Raw genomic sequence first — 19,034 nt, 5'->3', positions numbered from 1 at the left:
TAAATGTCAAAATCGTATTTTATTACATCTCATAAGTTTCTTCTATTAGTTTAAAAAATGGAAATGCCAGACTGGTTAAGTGTCAACATTTATAATGCAGTGTGACATTTGAAAAGACATTTGAAGAAATGGACAGCTTTAAAAACAACCAAGAGGTCTGGAAAATGGCTTAGTAGTCAAGAGCACTTGCTGCTCTTGCAGAGGACCTGAGTTTGGTTCCCAGCACCCATGTGTCAGCAAGCGACCATCAATAACTCATGTCAGGGTATCTAACACCCTCTTTTGGCCTCTGTGGACACCAGGCTTGCATGTGGTCCTGGGCCACCTCCTGGGCTCCAAGACACATGAAGCCCAGCCCGAAACCACAGAGTGGACCCTAGACTGAAAGTTAAACATTGTCCATTTGGTCCACAGACTGCCATATAGGGATAATAGCAAACAGATACCCAAACACAGTTCCAACAAAGGCAAGACCAGATGTCCATGCCAATAAATTTCACCAATGACTCATCTCCAGTAGCTAGATTCCATCACAAAAACACAAACAACATGAATGACCAATATGTCTTTTCCAGAAACTAGCACCTCCAATATTATATTACCTGAGAAAACAACTTAGCTGATACACTCCAATGACTTCGAAATGGGAATTATTAATCCATTTGAGGAATTCAATGAAGATATTCAATGAGGGTATTGAATGATGACTGCAAAAATACAGTCGAATGGGATAGTTAAAACCACTCAACATATGAAGGTAGTTTAGTAAAGAAATAGAATCTCTGAAGAAAAACTAAGCAATTAGAACTTGAAATAAAAAACTCAGAAAATTATCTCAAAGGAAAACCTAACAACAGATTGGGTCAGGTTGAAAAGAGGACTGTAGATCTTGAAGACAAGGTAGATAGAAGAGATCATTCGGTCAAAGCAAGTAATAGATTAAAAACAACGACAATAAGAACAAATTCCTATGGATTATATATAAATTCAGCAAAGTAGAAGGATACAAAAATTAGCATACAATAATCAGTAACCTTCCCATATACAACAGAGAAACATGCCAAGAGAGAAAGCAACAATACATTTTCACAATAGCGTGGAAAACTGTCTTGGCATAAATCTAATTAAGTGAAAGACTTGCATAAGAAAAGGACATTGAAGAGAAAGTTGAATAAGATACCACATGATGGGTTAAACCAGCCTGGTAGAACATAGTCTCTCTCTCATTTTTTTTTAAACATTCTGTTAGTTCATTTGATAATGGAGTTTGTCTAACTGGAGGAAATTCCACATCATGTATTATCAGAAAATGTTAATTTTTTTCACTTGTAGTTATTTACCAAGAATGATTAAGACTTAAAATACTTAACACGTGATCATCTATAGTATTGAACAATGCTGCATATGCTTAAGTTTATCTCAATGTATTTTTATTTCCTACTACATGAATGTCTATTTTTATGAATCATAATGATGACTTTTATGAAGATATTCTTAACCACCATGTCTCCATCTTAGGCTTGGAAGCCATCTTGTTTTAAGGACTAACTTGGTTCATTCTTGTTTATGATTGATAAAACGTAATAAGAAAAATGAAAGTCCCTAACTCAGTGAAGGGGTTATGTGATCAGAACCTCAGACCCACGAGCAGCTGCAACAGCATTTGCAGCTACTCCCTTACCCCCTGAGAAAACTGGGAACCAGACAGCCTCTTGCCCTATAGGTCGTAAAACTAGTCCCTAGCCCACAATCGCAGGATGTGCTCTGGCCATAGAATCCCAGACCACAGATGTGCCAATTAATTCTACCTAACCAAATGGCAGTTATTGTCTTCTCAAGGCCCTTCATGCCATGATAACCTTGTATAGAAACTTGCTATGATAAGTAATCTCTGTAATCATGGAACCCTGCGGACTGATACTTAACAGTCTTGGGACTCTCCCTCCCCTTCTTTTCTCTTTAAAATGCCTTGCCACAGAGAAACCCTGTATGGGGTGGGGGGTTGGGGGGAGCCTTGCATTTGCAGCTCCTGCCTTCAACTCTCCGGACAGAGTTGAGCCCTGGCTAGCTGGTTTTCTGGAAATAAACAAACCTTATACCTGCATTTGGTATCGTTAATCTCCTTGAAGCCTTGGGGTCCTATCCTAGAGGGCACTACAATGATCAGATCTGTTTCTCAAAGACGGGACTATACCCTACCTAGAATCCTAACTACAAATGATTCTGCACTGCCTGTTTCAGGAACCGACAACCATGCCTTTGTTTGAAAGGATCTGTGGGATTAACAGTGGCGCACGCCCCTGACCCCAGCACTCGGGAGGCAGAGGCAGGCGGATCTCTGTGAGTTCATGGCCAGCCTGGTCTAAGGAGCAAGTCCCAGGACAGCCAAGGCTATGTAGAAAGACCCTATTCGGGGTGCGGTGGGGGGGGGCTAAAAAAAAGTCATAATACTATTTCCATTTATAGACCTTAAGTAGAAGGTTCAGTGTAAACACTTCAGGGGCTGGTTCCTCCGCACGAAGCCCAGCCGAACTTGTCAGTCTGCAAATTTACCTAGGGCGGCGACTTCCGCCATCGCTTGGGGTCTGAGAAGGTGGGACGGAAGCCCTGCCCCTGAGTCCGCCCCCGTGGCGACGGATGTCCAATCAGACGCCCAGGCCGAGCGGAGGGGCGGGCTTTCAGGCCCTCGAAGCCGGGGTCTCTCCCGTCACCTGGTCGCCGTCGCAGTCCGGTGTTCCGCGCCTGCGCAGTAGTCCTGGAGGCTCCGCGTGGTGCGTGCCACCCTTCGGAACCGCAGCGAGGACGCTGGGTGTCCCGGGATCTGGAAATGGTGAGTCTGTGGCAGGTAGCCCCAGGCCCGCCCGAGGTGCGGGACGAGGGCTGGGCGGGCTCCCCGTCGCCCCCCTGGTCCCTGCGCGGGGCCTCTGCGCAGCCCTGGCCCGAAGCCCCTCGGCTCTCCGTTAACCACGACCCGCAGCTTCTCATCTCTGCCCCCGCCACCCCACTCCCAAGACTCCAGGGTTTTGGATGCCCAGACGACCTCCCATCTGTCCCTGGGGCGCGATTCTGTCGCCCAGGCTCCCGAGGCCCCATCTGCCGGTGTCGTGGGCTATCTGCTGGCCGTCGGGGGTAAATGCCTCCGGCCTGGGCCCGCCACGGGGGCTGCCCGCCTGTGCATGGCTGCGGCTGGGTAGGTTCAGGAGGCAGCAGAGCCCCTGTGCCGCTGGGGCGCTGGGACCCACACAGCCGGCCCGCTGCGAGCACCGCCGAGCTCTGGTGGCCATGCCTGGGGAGGAGGGCACGCAGTGGCAGGCCTCTGGAGGTTGGCTTCGCCAGGCGCCCTGCAGACTTTTACCAGCCTCTCCTGCCTCAGGACCAGCTCGGCAGCCCAGGCGGTTACACGCCCCCTCAGCTTGGGCCTGGTAGACTCAGTCAGGGCTTGCGTCCCTGCATCTCTGGATTTCTGTGTGCCGATCTGAATCCTACCGTTTGTCTCTATGGTCAGTAGGCCGTCTTACCTAGACTTTTCTGGGTCTCTAACAGTCTCTTCCTCACAAGGGCAGTGCCCAAAATTCTGTACCCCCACCCAAAAAACAAGAGGCCCTTTTCGATGCAAAAGCGAAGAGTCTTACTCGAGCTAACCCCATTAGCTGAGGCCCTTTATCCATTCACCAAGATGAATGGCCGAGAAAGACCCCGAGAACCCGTGAGGTGGGGATCTTAAAGGACAGCGTAAGCGGAGTGTCCAGGGGTATGAAACAGTCACAGGATTGGTGGTGTCCAACGACCTGCCCTGTGTTGATTGGTCAACTGGTTATTATGGCCAATAGGCCCTCCCAGGGCGGTTGCTATGCTCTGTACAACACAGTTGTGCACTTGTTCGTAAAGCACACCCAGGGGCCATCTGACCTCCTAGTGACCAGAACAGGAGCGGTAAGGCCATGCAAGCACATGTTAGCCTGTCATGGCTGCTAAAACGGGGAGGGGAGCAGCCCTGGTCACTTCAGTGAGGCTGCTACAGATTGCAATCCTGATTCCCACCTCTTTTACTGGATGACTTTGACTAGACCCACTGAGCCATTTCGAGTCATTTGTGTGTGTCTGCCCCTAAGACTTCATGCTGGCTCATTGTGAAACTCCTTTCAGTTGCAAAATCCATGACCTTTGCTTCCCCTGTGTCGAGTTCTCAACAGAAACAAAACAAAAAAACCAAAGCAAACTGATTGGAGTAGGAGACACACGAGAAGGTGGAGCTTGGGCTTTGGGACCCAGTGAGGACCTGAAGGAAGGAAGGAAGAGAAAGGAAGTCAGGAGTTAGGCCCAGCCTGTATCGGTCTCCATTCCTACAGCGGTCTCTGCTGAGGAGTAGCAACCTCTTACCAGTGCCTGGCTGGAATGGAGACTGTGGGATCAAGACGGCCTTCTCTCTCCTCTGTCAATTCTTCCCTACAGGCCATCTCCTTACCCCAAGCCTTCCAGAAGCATGGGGAGTAGGGTTTCACTCCCAGCACCCTGATGAATGCCAAAATTTAACCTCCATGCAAGCATCCCTGTATGTCATCTTCTCCATCCTACAGCCTGATCAGCTCTCTATTCATCATGATGTATTAAAACAGACTGTATTTTGTCATTTCTCTCTGAGTCCTGGAGCAATAGTATTTTTAAGGATTAAAATCTAAGCCCGGCAGTGGTGGGTCACATCTTTAATTCCAGCACTCGGGAGGCAGAGACAGGAGGATCTCTGTGAGTTTGAGACCAGCCTGGTCTACAAGAGCGAGTTCCAGGACAGCCTCCAAAGCCACAGAGAAACCCTGTCTCTAGAAACAAGCAAACAAAACAAAACAATAAAAAGAATTAAAATCCACTTGTAAACATTTCACATGAGAAGATTTACTTGACCACCTGAAAGCTGTGTTTGTGTCTTTGCTCTCTCTCTCTCCTCTAGACTCACAGATCAGTGTGCCTTTGGCTGGAGTTTCCTTATAAATCACACAGGGTGGTGTGTGCACACTCTGCTCTCTTGGGGTGCTAGTGAAAACCTCCTGGTCTGTAAAGCAGCCTGAGGTGGGGTTGCAGCCTCTCAGAGGAACAGCTGGGAAGAATGTCCTTCTGTGCCCCATCTGAGGAGCACTCCCATTTCCCATGTTTGCACTGTGTCACAGTGAACATGGATGTGAAATCTTTTCCTTTGTTTGGCAGCTGCGTCTGTATAGCCCTGGTGAGCCTAGTACTCTTGTAGAGTGGGCTAGCCTCAAACGCACAGAACTGACCTGCTTCTTCTTCTGCATCCCCGTGCTGGGACTAAAAGCTTGGACCACACACCCAGCTAAAAGTTTTGTTTTTGTTTTTTGAGACCGGTTCTTGTGTACCACAGCTTATGTTGCTGACATGACCTTGGTCTTCTAATCATCATCCATTTAGTCAGGTTTTTTTTGTTTGTTTGTTTGTTTTTTGGTTTTTCGAGACAGGGTTTCTCTGTATTGTTTCGGAGCCTGTCCTGGAACTCGCTTGGTAGACCAGGCTGGTCTCAAACTCACAGAGATCTATCTGCCTGCCTCTGCCTCCCGAGTGCTGGGATTAAAGGCCTGTGCCACCAACCCCCAGCCTATTAAGCCAGTTTTTTTCTTTTTTTATTTAAATTAGAAACATGCATGCTTCAAATGTCAATCCCAGCTCCCCACTTCTCCCTTCCAGCCCCACCCCCCACTCCCAGCCCAATCCCCACATCTTTCCCCAAAGAGGGTGAGGTCCTCCTTGGGGGGATCTCCAGAGTCTGTCATTTCATCCAGGGCAGGACCTAGGCCCTTCCCCATGTGTCCAGGCTAAAAGAGCATCCCTCCATGTGAAATGGGCTCCTAAAGTTCATTTGTATGCCATGGTGAACACTAATCTACTACCCAAGGCCCCAGAGATTTCTGAGGCCTCCTCACTGATACGCCATTTATGGAGTTTGGATCAGTCCCCTGTTGGCTTCTTAGCCATCAGCCTGGGGTTCAAGAGCTCCTCCTTGTCCAGTCAGCTGTCTTTGTGGGTCTCACCAGCAAGGTCTTGACCCCTTTGCTCATCACTCCTCCATCTCTGTCACTGGGTTCCTGCGGGTCAGTTCAGTGTTTAGCTGTGAGTATCTGTCTCTGCTTCCATCAGTCACTGGATGAAGGTTCTAGGATGTCATATAAGGAAGTCATCAACCTTATCATCAGGTAGGGGCTATTAATGTAGTCTCTCCGCTATTACTTAGTTTTCCAGTTGGTGTTACCCTTGTAGATTTCTGCTCCTTTGGATACATCCCAGCAGTAGTGACTGCTGGGTCCTTTGGTAGATTGGTGTTTAAGGTTTTAAAGAACTGCAATGTCAATTTATAAAATGGTTTCTACTAATTTTCATATTAACAGTACAGGGATTCCCTCTTTGGCATGTCCATTTCCTCTCAGCACTTGTACTTTGTCTTCTTATTTCAACCTCGTTTTATAGTTACATTTCGAATGCAGGCATCCTGCTATTTGATGCATTCAGTATCTGATGTGAGTTCATTAAAATTCAAGCTGTCAAAGGCCACTGGCGTCTGTGGATAGAGTTCTAGGTCTTTTTTCCCTCTTAACTACTTTACCATGCAAGTAGTTAAGTGCTCATTTGTTCTTAGATCCAGGGAAAGTTACTCATGGCCAGATGCCTTTATTTCCAGAGCTTTAGGTTTTCTGTATTGAATAAACTGAAGTCCTTGGTACCTGGGCCAACTCCTTCCAGGAAGAGGAAGATTTAAGAGGACTTGGAGAATTCATTTGGGGAAGCTTTCTGTGTTGTAATCCTCAGGGAAGCTCTATGCATGTTTTCTGAAATCTTTACATTAACAGATTTTTTTTTATTGATTTTTCTTTCTCCCATTAAACAAATCAAATGTCATCTACTATGAGACCCACACACAGAACAGAATGAATTCCCACTTTCTGTTCCAAAAGCTGAAGACTTGGGTTGAAGAGAAGTGTGTCATTACAGGAGCTGTTGTCATTTGAGGACATAGCCGTGGACTTCACCTGGGAGGAGTGGCAGGACCTGGACGCTGCCCAGAGAGCCCTCTACAGGGACGTGATGCTGGAGACCTACAGCAGCCTGGTGTCCTTGGGTGAGTCGGACTCCTCTAGAACTCTCAGAAACAATTGCTTTCTTCTTTAGGTTGATAAGATAGGGATCATTGCTTGTTTAATACTAATCCTACATTATACATTTTGATAGACACATTGTAATAGCATATGTGTTTTTGAGAACAGTGGTTTTGCAGTACGGTTACATCATTTATAATGATCAGATGAATGTAAGAGGTAAGTTTATCAGCTCAGGCATTACGTCTTTCTATTGTGATTTAATTGTTTTCAATTATACTTGCTGTTCTGTAGACCATGTTACTCATCACTTCCATACACATTCCAGGAACCACCACTCATCATTTCTCCATCCTGATCATGCATTTTTCCATACTCAGAGGAAACACTGTTTCTATTTCTACTTCTTTGCTGTCATCTTTACTTTGGAGATTGGATAACGGTGTGTGTGTCTCTGTGTGCCTGTGTGTGTGTCTCTGTGTGCGTGTGTGTGCGCACGTGCGTGTGCCTGTGTGCCTGCGTATTCGCCGTCTTTGACTTTTCTGGGAATCATCCACTCACTGTGAATGTAGAGGTCCTTCCAATGGTTGGGGGTTGGGGTGTTCAGAATCTTTTTGTTTTGTTTTTTTTTGGTGCATTATGGAAATTAATGACTAGTTTAGCAGTATTTTCTTATTTTGTAAGTTGATTTCTTAATTGCTTGCTTTTCTGTGTAGATGATTTTGAGATTGCTGGTGTCCCATGTGTTGATTCTTGCATCTGTTCCTATTCTCCACATGTATTAAAACACTGATGCTGCCCATGTATTCTAGGAACTTCATGGTTTTAACTTTCATACTTAACTTTGGATTCATTTTAGTTGACTTCTCTAGTGACGATGAAGCATCCATTACCTCTCTTTATTTAGCTTGTGGATGCCCTGTTTCTTAGCACAATTTACAAATGAGAACATCCCTTGTTAATATGAGTTCTTAAGACTTGTTGGAAATCAGTTGGTGATTATTAGTGGTCCATTGCACTGATCAAACACTGGATATATATTTTAAAAGGAGGAACGGTTTGCTTTTGCTTATAGTTTCGCTTTTAGTTGATTTATTTTAGAATTGCAAATGCATCTTTATTTAAAAATCTGAACTACCTATTTAGCATTTTCCACTAACTAGAAGAGCAAAGACCTTCACAGGCTCACACTCTTTTAGTTGGCTGCTGTTCTCCTGTCAACTTGTGCCAGCTTGTCCCTTTTTGCTTCCTTGGCAGCCCTGATAGTGACTATCACTGAGCTTTCCTGACTTCTGGTTTCTGATTCCTTTTGGTCACAACATCAGCAAGAGACCCATCAGTGACTGCCGTGGGGATTTGACTGCTTCCTGGATACTTTTGAACTTTCCCGACTGCCCTTTTTTGTGCTTTTTTAGAGAAGGCAGCCTAGCTGCTAGGGTTTCTCAGAAAGGAACGTGGGGTTGCATTAAGAAACGGGAAAGCTTCGCCTTGGGTCCCACTGTGGTAGATCTTGGGCCTGTAAAAGGGCAAAGTAAAGATGGTGAGAAGTTTGGCCTGGGTGAGGAAGAACATTGTGGTAGCACATAATGTTGCAAAAATTGCTCTCCCTATCCTGCAGCCAGGAAGTAGAGCAGAGCTGACAGTCCCTTTTAGGGCAGTTTCCTATGACATCACTTCCTACCAATGGATTCTCTCTACTAACATCTCCAGAAAATGGAGACCAAGCAAGTCTTTAACACCTGGTCTTTGGAGGACATTTTAGGTTCAAGCTGTCCCTCTTTATACCACCAGGACCTTGCCGTTTTGGTTGCTATCTCTGTAAAGCACTTTGAAGGCTGGTATTGCAAGGACTTTAAGTTTGTTTTGAGCAAGATTGTTTTCACAGGTAGAGTCTTCTTCCTTTTTTCTTTTGGTTTTCCGAAACAGGGTTACTCTGTATATTTTGGAGGCTGTCCTGGAACTTACTCTGTAGACCAGGCTGGCCTCAAACTCACAGAGATCCACCTGCCTCTGCCTTCCGAGTGCTGGGATTAAAGGCGTGCGCCACCACCGCCCAGCTTTTTTGGTCCTTAATGTGTATTGTTTGAGACACTAAGATTGCTTAGGAGACCTTTTTCTATTCTCTGAAGATTAGCATTGGAAATAAGATGATTTTATCGAATCTGTAACTTTACATAATATGCTATTAAACAATTTTGGGGGGATGTTTGCTTGTTTTTCTTGGTTTTCTGAGCAAGATATCATGGATTCTCAGGATGGCTTTAAACTTAATGTGTAGCCCAAGCTGGCCTCTTTGCATTTCTCTTATCTTAATGCTCTGAATCTTCCCATTGGTTCAAAGATGGGTCATCTTAGCTTATTTTTCTTAGTGTTTTAACTTTCATTGTAATTACCTTTTACTTCTTGGTTAGGAAATTTTTAAAATAGGCCAGGGTTACCCAGTGGTAAACAACTTTCTTGCATATCTAAGATCCTGTATCCATTCTCCACAACAGCAAAAGATAAATACAAATAAATAAACAATAAAATCAGTAAAATCACTGCAACTTTTAAAAGGGCCCCCTCCCTCCCTCCCTCCCTCTCTCTCTCTCTCTCTCTCTCTCTCTCTCTCTCTCTCTCTCTCTCTCTCTCTCTCTCTCTCTCTTTCTCTCTCTTCTCCCTTCTCCCTCCCTCCTCTCTTTCTTCCCCTGAGAGTCTTACTTTGTCATTCTGGCTGTTCTGGAACTTACTGTGTACACCAGGCTAGCTTCAAACTCAGAGATATGCTCCGGCCTTCAATTCTGGAATGTTGAGAGTAAGGCATGCACCTCTATTCCCAGCTAAGAAACAATTTAAAATGTTTTCAGGGGTCACTTTCAATGGGGTTGAGTTCTGAATTTCTACAATGTTCTGTTCTTCATGAACATAGAAGGTGTGATTTTTGGTGTTTTACAACTGTATTTTGTAGCGTGAGTTATTTGTTGTACACACACACTCACTTTTGAGCCCTTAATTTTTCTATAAGTAACATTATTTGCTCTCTAAATACAGACACTTTTTGTGTTCTCCTTTCTACTTTAAATTTATTATTATGTTTGTTTATTTATTTATTTATTTACTTGTTTTAAGGCAGGGCTTCTCTGTGCAGCTGTGTAGACCAGACTAAACTTGAACTCACAGAGATCCACCTGTGTCTGCCTCCTGAGTTTATTTACTTATTTTTAACATGTATGTTTTGCCTGCGTGCATGTCTGGTATTTGAGGAGGGCAGAAGAAGGCACTGGATCCCTGGAACTGGGGTTGTAGATGGTGTGAGCCACGCTGTGGGTGCTCTTAACCACTGAGCCATCTCTTCAGCTCCCCCTCTATGGTTGGTGGCCTTTGTCTCTTTATTGGATATAGATGTCGAGAGACCTCAATGCTGTGTTGAACAATAGTGGTCAAAGAGCACAACCTTGTCATGCTCAGGACCTTAAAGGAAATGGTTTCCTGCTTTTTCCATTCCTTCTGCTGCAGGCTAAAATTTTGTGGTGTATAATCATTACTGTGTGGAAATAGTCATATCTAATACATTAAGGGTTTATGTGAAGATAGGTTATTATTGTTTGTTTGTTTGCGTGTTTTCCAGACAGGGTTTCTCTGTGTAGCCCTGGATGTCCTGGAACTCACTCTGTAGATCAGGCTGGCCTTAAACTCAGAGATCCTGCCTCTTGGGTGCTGAGATTAAAAGTGTTAACCACCACCACTGTATTTTTAAAAACTGCCCTGTATACATCTATTATGGCATTCATATGGTTATTTATTGTTCAATGTGTAAATGTGATGATTGAAACTTGTGAATTTCTGTATGGTACATGTGGTGTTGTTGGGTAGTCACCAAAGAAGCCTGGTTGGACATGGGCTTAAACCAAAGAAAGTCTTTTAGCAGGCGTGGCAACCACACTGGGTATTCAGGACCCCAGTGTGGCCCAAGCCTTTTAAGCACAAAAAACATGTTCTAGGTTGACATACTTCAGGGTTAACAAGAACAGTTAGCTGGAAGTGGAGCTGCAGAAGCCAGAAAGCAGCGGTAGTACAGTTAGGTGCTCTCCCAGAACTAGGGATTGGATGGGTTAGGTCTTCGTTTACTTTTGGCTGTTGCTGTGTATGTGCTGAATTTTATGGCCTGAATGGTACTTCCATCATGGAGTCAGTTTTTGCTGAGGTCTGAGGGCTTATCATAATGGGATCCCTGGGATGAATCACTCATGATCCTTTTTAAATAATCTTTTCTTCTTTTTTCTTTTGTTTTTTGTTGTTAATGTTTTTGGGGGGGTTGTTTTATTTTATTTTGTTGAGACAGGGTGTAACAGCTCTGGCTATCCTGGAACTTACTCTGTAGATCAGGCTACCTCAAACACAGAGATACACCTGCTTATGCCTCCTGAGTACTGGGTTTCTCTGTACTGTTTTGGAGGCTGTCGGTCCAGCCTGGCCTCGAACTCACAGAGATTTGCCTGCCTCTTCCTTCCAAGTGTTGGGATTAAAGGCGTACGCTACCACCGCCCAACTTTTTCCTTCTTTTTAATCAATGGGAGGGAGTTGGGAGCAAGTGGTGTATTATATGCCATGTGTATATACATAGAGGTCACAGAATAACCATAGATTTTGGTCTGTGTCTTCCATCTTGAGATGGTGTCTCTTGTTTTTATGCTGCATATATCTGTCTAGGTGGCCTGTGAGCATGCTGGGGATTCTGTCTCCATCTCCTCTCTCCATAGGGGTGCTGGGATTACAGACTAATGTTGGCTGCTTTTTGTTTTGTTTTGTTTTGTTTTGTTTTGCTTAGTGCCATGTATCTGAAATCAGATCCTCATGCTTGCACAGACCAATGAAGTCATCTTCCCAACCCCAAATATTGGCTTTCTCAATCACTTTGGAGTTTTTCATAATTTTACTCCCCAGCCCCTGTTTATCAGTTGAGTTCTTCTTTAAAGCTTTTGACTGGTTCTCCCCCCCCCACACACAAAATATATTTAATCTACTACAAAAGCTTATCAATAATTGAAACTGACTTCTGGTTGTAGAATATTATGCAAAGATGTGTTATATTTGTTCATGCTATGGAACATTTGTTTAATGATGCAAAGATGTATTGCATTCTTAATGTTACTTTTTTTTTAACTCTGTGAAGCTGTGTTACTTTGCCTGTCTAAAATACAAAATTGGTCTAGTAAAGAGCTGAATGGCCAATAGCAAAGCAGGAGAAAGAATAGTCAGGTCTGGCAGGCAGAGAGAATAAATAGGAGGAGAAAATATCTAGAAGCAAGAGAAGGAGGACTCCAGGGGCCAGTCACCCAGCTACACAGTAAGGAATGGAGTAAGTAATTTGAAAGGTGTGTGGGATAAAGATAAAAGCTCAGAGCCAAAAGGTAGACAAGATAATTTAAGAAGAGCTGGCTAGAATTAAGCCAAGCTAAGGCCAGGTACTTATAAATAAGAATAAGCCTCCATGTATTTATTTGGGAACTGGGTAGTGGTCCCCCTAAATGGTCAAAGAGTAAAGAAAAAAAAACAACCAATAACAACTTCTAACTGGGAGTGCTTGTAGTTAGGAAAACTAAAACACATATACATACTTGTAAAGAGAAACCTTCCCGCCAGCCTGGTTCCAGAGCCACATCAGTCCCAAATAAACACACAGAAGGCTATATTAATTATGAAGCTGTTGGCCTTGTTTGCTTCTTACTGGCTAGCTCTGACTTAAGTATTTATCCCATAATTGTTAATCTAAGTATTTCTCTTACTGGAAAACTTTCCGGGCTTCCTACCCCATGGCGTTACATCTTGACTCTCTGTGTTTCTCCTTCCCAGAGTCCTCCTGGACTCCTAGTCCCACCTATCTTACTTCCCTATTGGCCAGCAGTGCTTTATTGACCTATACACAGGACTTCCCCCATCAATACTTATAACAAATGTAAGTACAACTAAAGAGTTATGAAACTCACAGAATTCTATAGATTTACAGCATGGAAGTGCCATAAATTTATCTGTAATCAGGTGTTTGGTGCTAGTCGTAAGCAACTATTAAGCCGAAGGCAGCAGAAGTGGGAGGGAATTACATAGTTTTAAGGTGTCACAATAAATATGTCTCTAAGATAGAAAAAAAGGTAATCTGAAATCTATTTAAATGACTAAGTTTTTTACTAGATCACTTACCATTTTTGGCAACTTAACCCACCATTGTAGGCAGAGTTTTTCACTGAGGCTGCTAGCCAGCTCCCAAATAACTACACAGAGACTTAATATTAATTATAAATGCTCAGTTGATAGCTTAGGATTGTTACTAACTAGCTCTTACAACTGAAATTAACCCATGTTTCTTATCTAAGTTCTGCCATGTGGTTCATGGCTTGTTACTTCATTTTCTACATGTCCTGCTTCTGTTTTCTTCAAATCATCACTTCATGTTATTTATCATGCAGTGAATGACTCTGATTATGGTATTCCAGTCAACAAAGAAAGTGAGAGTAAACTCTACCAGAAGCTTCAAAATTGTTGATCGCAGCGCCATTCATGAATTGGAGCTATTTGTTGTCTTGTAGACCTGATTCAGCATTCTTGTATCATTTGTCTATTATTTCACACTTTCAGGGCACTGCATGAACAAACCTGAGTTGATCTCCAAGTTGGAGCAAGGGCTTGGGCCTTGGAATGTAGAAGAATCCTCAGACAGGAGCTTCCCAGGTCAGTGAAGGCATGCTAAGCAAAAAAGGTCAGCAAGAAGAAAACTCATCAGTAATTGGCTATGCTGAGCTTTTTCCAGTGACTTTTATCTAAATCCATTCCTGATGAATAAGTCTCAGTTCTAGAATAAACATTAGCATAAAGAAAGTGATCAATATTAACTTGGTAAACCAGAATACCTCTAGAATAAAAGAGACATTTATACATGTTATTCAATAATAGCCCTTAATGTAAATCATCTCAACTTTCCAATCAAGGCATACACAAGCAAACTAAATTCTTAGAAACACCTGCATCTGTTTGTTTTTAGAAACAAACTCACTCATGACAACACAGACTATACTGATAGAAAATGGTATTTGAAGCAAACTAAATGTGAAAGGAATCAAAATTGGTTTTTTTCTATAATAGTTGAAGCATATAAGAAGCCAAAGAAAGTCTGTTATGAAACTGTATGAACTATTTCATTATGAAGTGATAGCAGATATAAACAAATATATGTGCCCTCAACATTTGTGTGCCAATGTTATAAATGACATGCCGCAATGTTTCAGGTAATGTCAGTATCCCACACATGAAGGGACTACATAGACAAGCCAAAAATAACACAGATGAAACTTTTGAGTTTCATTCTCAAAGCAACACATTTCTTTTACTATAAGCAGCAATACAAGGTCTTCATTCTTTTTCTACCTTCTTCTTAAAGTTTAAACAATTTTAGTCTCAGCACTCTGAATTTGTGGGTAGTCTCCTGTACATAACAAGTTTCAGGCCAGCCAGAGCTACATAGTGAGACCTTGTCTAAAAAAGTTATGACAGAGTTGCCTAGAAACTCATAGGCTACATAGACTGGGGTATGCAGTACAGAGGAAACAAGGAGAACCTGATCCAATGAGGTAAAAAAAAAAACTAACTCTGGAAATTTGTCCTCTGAGTTTTTAATCATACATACATATATACATGTTTTATGCATGCCTATATTGACTCTCACCTCACATATTAATAATGATGACGAAGATTTTAAAAGTTAAAAGCTTATACACTGTTAATAAAGTCCACTCAGGAACTTTTTTTTTTTTTTTTTGAGAAGGGGTTTCTCTGTATTGTTTTGGAGCCTTTCCTGGAACTCACTCGGTAGACCAGGCTTGGTCTCAAACTCACAGAGATCCACCTGCCTCTGCCTCCTGAGTGCTGGGATTAAAGGTGTGCGACACCACCGCCCGGCCATTCAGGAACTTTTTTGTTTGGTAGGTTTCCTTTGCCTGTCTATAGTCATGGTGGAATTATAGTAAGGACAGAGTATATAAACCTGTAGGCCTCTGTATACTAAGAAATTACTCATAAGAGCCATGGTATGGTAGTATTGCCCCGTATGCTCATCATCACACGTAGAGAGGTTTGTCTATAAAAAGTGTGTTACTCAGCCATCAATAATTGTCCATGATCATCCAGAAGTGCACCTTATTATCGAGTTAAATGAAGTAAGTTAGAATTGAAATAGAAAATATACAGTTTGTATCATACACTGAATATAGAACTAAAGTCAAGAAAGTAAACTGGGTAGATTTAATCAGAGTAATGGACCAGTTGATGGGAAAGAATGGGAGAGTGTGTTGTACAATTATTTTGTGGTTAAGTGAGGTTTTAAAAGTTTTCATTTGAGGGTGTTGTGGTGTGTATCCCTTTAATCCCAGCACTTGGGAGGCAGAAGCAGGTGGCTAGTCTGGTCTGTAAGCAAGTTCTAGGTCACCTCGAGTTACCAAATGAGGCCCTGTCTCCAGCATGTATCAATTTTTCATTGAAAAATTGTCAGCTATACACAGATAAATACACTGTAATAATAAACTGCTAGTAACTATTGATTTGTTTTGTTTTTTGAGACAGGATTTTTCTGTATAACAGTCCTAGCTATCCTGGATCTAGTTCTGTAAACCAGGCTGGCCTTGAACTCACAGAGATCCACCTGCCTCTGCTTCCTGAGTGCTGTGATTAAAGGTGTGCGCCACCACTGCCCAGCAGCTATTTAATTTTCATGAAGGTGTTTACTGTTATTTTAGAAGGTGGAGGAGTTATTTAAAACATACATTAAAGAGAGAATTTGGGAGAAGGTATCTTTTACTTTTGGAGGAAGATGCTTTGCCTCACAAAACCCATGGAACATTCTATTGCTTTTACCTAGTGTGATGTAAACCTTTTAAACACATATATGTAGGAATCATTTCCCTAACATGTATTCCTACTTAGGAGAGAGAACATTTGTTTATGCCTGCATCCTATATATAACTACTTAAAAATAAAATAAATTTTATTTCACATGAAAGAGGAATGCTACAGATGATAGTATATGTATAGTTAGTATCATAGAGAAATGGAGCAACCAGGATGTAGCATATGAAATTACTCTTGAAACCCACAGCAGAGAAAGGTAAATAACTTGTCTTTGTGTTGTACCAGAGGAAAATGTGACAGTTAAAGACATGATTGAGCATATAGTGTTTGCTAGTCTCATTTGTTAAACAAATTCATGAAGTACTAAAATATTTACACTCGTTACTAGTCAATATTATGTTATAACTTCTATGAATAAAAAAAAGCCCACTTCATTTTAGAATTGCATCAAAAGACTAAAGTGTGATTCATGGATAATCTAATTTCAGGTCTTTCTATATTGACTGCCCCAACTGTGACCAACCAGGAAAATCACAAGGTGCATTTGTGGCAAGTTGAAACTACTGAATCCAAGGCATCCAGTGAAAAGATTGTAAGTAAAACATTCAACTTGGACACTTAGCAATTTAAACCTCACCATAAAGAGGGGAACCTACTATCCATAAGGATTTGATTAGGCTGGCATGATGGGTCAGTTGGTAGCATACTGACTTATGAGCATGAAGACCTAAGTTTGTTCTCCAGAACCCAGATAAAAAGCATAGAGTGGCTGGGTTTTGGTGGTGCACGCCTTTAATTCCAGCACTCGGGAGGCAGAGGCAGGTGGATCTCTGTGAGTTCGAGGCCAGCCTGGTCTACAGAGCGAGTTCCAGGACAGACTCCAAAGCCACAGAGAAACCCTGTCATGCAAAAAAACAAAAAACAAAAACAACAACAAAAAATAGTGGGTAGTATCACTTAAGTGCATTTGCAATATTTACTGAATTTACCATAAATATGTTTATGCATCAGACACATTGAATTAGCTTAGAATGATATTCTTGGTCAGATATACTAAAGATCTTTGATGTTATGGGGAAGATATGCAGGATGCAAGAAAGGTTTGCCAATTGCATGAAAAATCTTGAGTTATTCTCTACTCTATAGTTTATGAAGCTAAATATCAAGAAACAGTACATTCTGTATATCACACTGGCCTTAAATTCACAGAGATCCGCCTGCCTCTACCTCCCAAATGCTGGGATTAAAGATGTGCGCCACCACCACCCAGCTGACACTAACCACTATTAATATATTTGGAATTCTGTGATATAAAAGCAAACCCAATAAATGACAAAGTACATATGTCTGAGAAATATAAATATGACTGGGGGAAGTCATACTTCTTAGAACCTCAAGACATAAGCCAGGAAAAAGACCTCTGAAGGTATAAGAAATATAACAATTCTTTTATTTGAAGGCAGAGCTAAAGAAGCAACAGAAGATTCATCAGAGGTCAAGATCCTGTGAAACTAAAGCATGTGGGAAGACATTTTTCCAGAAATCACAGTGCACTGGGAATCAAAAGTCTCATACGTGTAAGAAAACTCTCAGTTATAAGTCAACTGTCGATAAAGATCAGAGACTTCATAAAGAAGAGATAAACTGTGGGTGTGAGAAATGCAGGAAAGCTTTCTTCCAGAACTCACATGTTACAGTGTGTCAGGAAACACCTACAGATGCGAAGCTTTGTGAACATACAGAATGCAGAAAGTCTTCCTCCTGCAACTCAGAACCTCCTAGTCATCACAGAGCTCATACAAGTGAGAGGCCCTATGAGTGTACAGAATGTGGGAAAGCTTTCTCTCACAAGTCGTACTGCACTCAACATCAGAAAATTCACAGAGGTAAGAAGCCCTATGAGTGTCCAAAATGTGGAATAGGCTTCTACACTAAGGGAAAACTTACTCTACATCAGATAATTCACACAGGTGAGAAGCCCTATGAATGTACAAGATGTGGGAAAGTGTTCTCCCTCAAGTCTTACCTCACTCAACATCAGAAAATTCACACAGGCAGGAAGCCTCATGAATGTGCAGAATGTGGGAAAGCCTTCTACCGATTAGCACACCTTACTTTGCATCAGAGAACTCATACAAACGAGAAGCCTTATGATTGTACAAAATGCCAGAAGTCCTTCTACTGCCAATCACAGCTTACTGTACATCAGCGAACGCATACAGGTGAGAAGCCTTTTAAGTGCATGGATTGTGGGAAATCTTTCTACCATAAGTCACACCTAACTCGACATCAGAGAATTCACACAGATGAGAAGAAGCCCTTTGAATGTACAGAATGTGAGAGAGCCTTCTACTCCAAGTCAGAGCTCACCGTGCATCAAAGGTCTCACACAGGTGAGAAGCCCTATGGATGTACGGAATGTGGGAAGTCATTTTACCAGAAGTCAACACTCATTCTTCATCAGAGGAGTCATATAGGTGAGAAGCCATATGAGTGTACAGACTGTGGGAAAGTTTTCTATTGCAAATCACATCTCACTCTACATCAGACAATACATACAGATACGCACCCATATGTGTGTCCAGAATGTGGGAAATGTTTCTATTACAAGTCACAACTCATTGTACATGGACGAACTCACACAGGTGATAAGCCCTATGAATGTACAGAATGTGGGAAAGCTTTCTCCCGCAAGCCACACCTCACTCGACATCAAGGCACTCACACAGGTAAGAATGGTTCCAGTATAAAAAGTGTAGAAACGCCTTCTGCTGCAGGTCACCACTCACTGGACACAAGGGGACACACACATGTGGCAGGCATTTTAAAGGAGAGGAATGCATAATGGCTTTCTACTTCAAGTTATAGTAACAGTGGACAACTCAGATAAGTCCTGAGAATTGAAAGAATGAGAAAGAGTCACAATCAAGAATGAATCTGAATAGGAAATGAGAATGAATTTGAATAGGAATCCTATGAAGCTGGGCTGTGGTGGTGCACACTTTTAATCCCAGAACTGGGGGGAGGGAAGTGCAGGTGGATCTCTGAGTTCAAGGCTAGCCT

The 19,034-nt window shown here is 42.5% G+C and overlaps 1 protein-coding gene across 1 annotated transcript; it reads left to right on the top strand.

Moving 5' to 3' along the window:
* Positions 1 to 2,637: 2,637 nt before the first annotated feature.
* Positions 2,638 to 18,827, top strand: LOC106021814 (zinc finger protein 25-like). The gene is made up of 8 exons (XM_040730233.1): positions 2,638 to 2,830; positions 3,013 to 3,190; positions 3,831 to 3,933; positions 6,994 to 7,120; positions 13,710 to 13,802; positions 16,460 to 16,563; positions 17,431 to 17,773; positions 17,858 to 18,827. Exons 1-8 carry the CDS (start codon positions 2,638 to 2,640, stop codon positions 18,814 to 18,816), a joined length of 2,100 nt encoding a protein of 699 aa, XP_040586167.1. The 3' UTR covers positions 18,817 to 18,827.
* Positions 18,828 to 19,034: the final 207 nt, after the last annotated feature.

Source organism: Mesocricetus auratus, unplaced genomic scaffold (assembly GCF_017639785.1).
Source record: "Mesocricetus auratus isolate SY011 unplaced genomic scaffold, BCM_Maur_2.0 Super-Scaffold_100022, whole genome shotgun sequence".
Lineage (NCBI taxonomy): Eukaryota > Metazoa > Chordata > Mammalia > Rodentia > Cricetidae > Mesocricetus > Mesocricetus auratus.
Note: the sequence above shows the minus strand (reverse complement) of the source record. Positions and strands in the feature narration are given on the sequence as shown.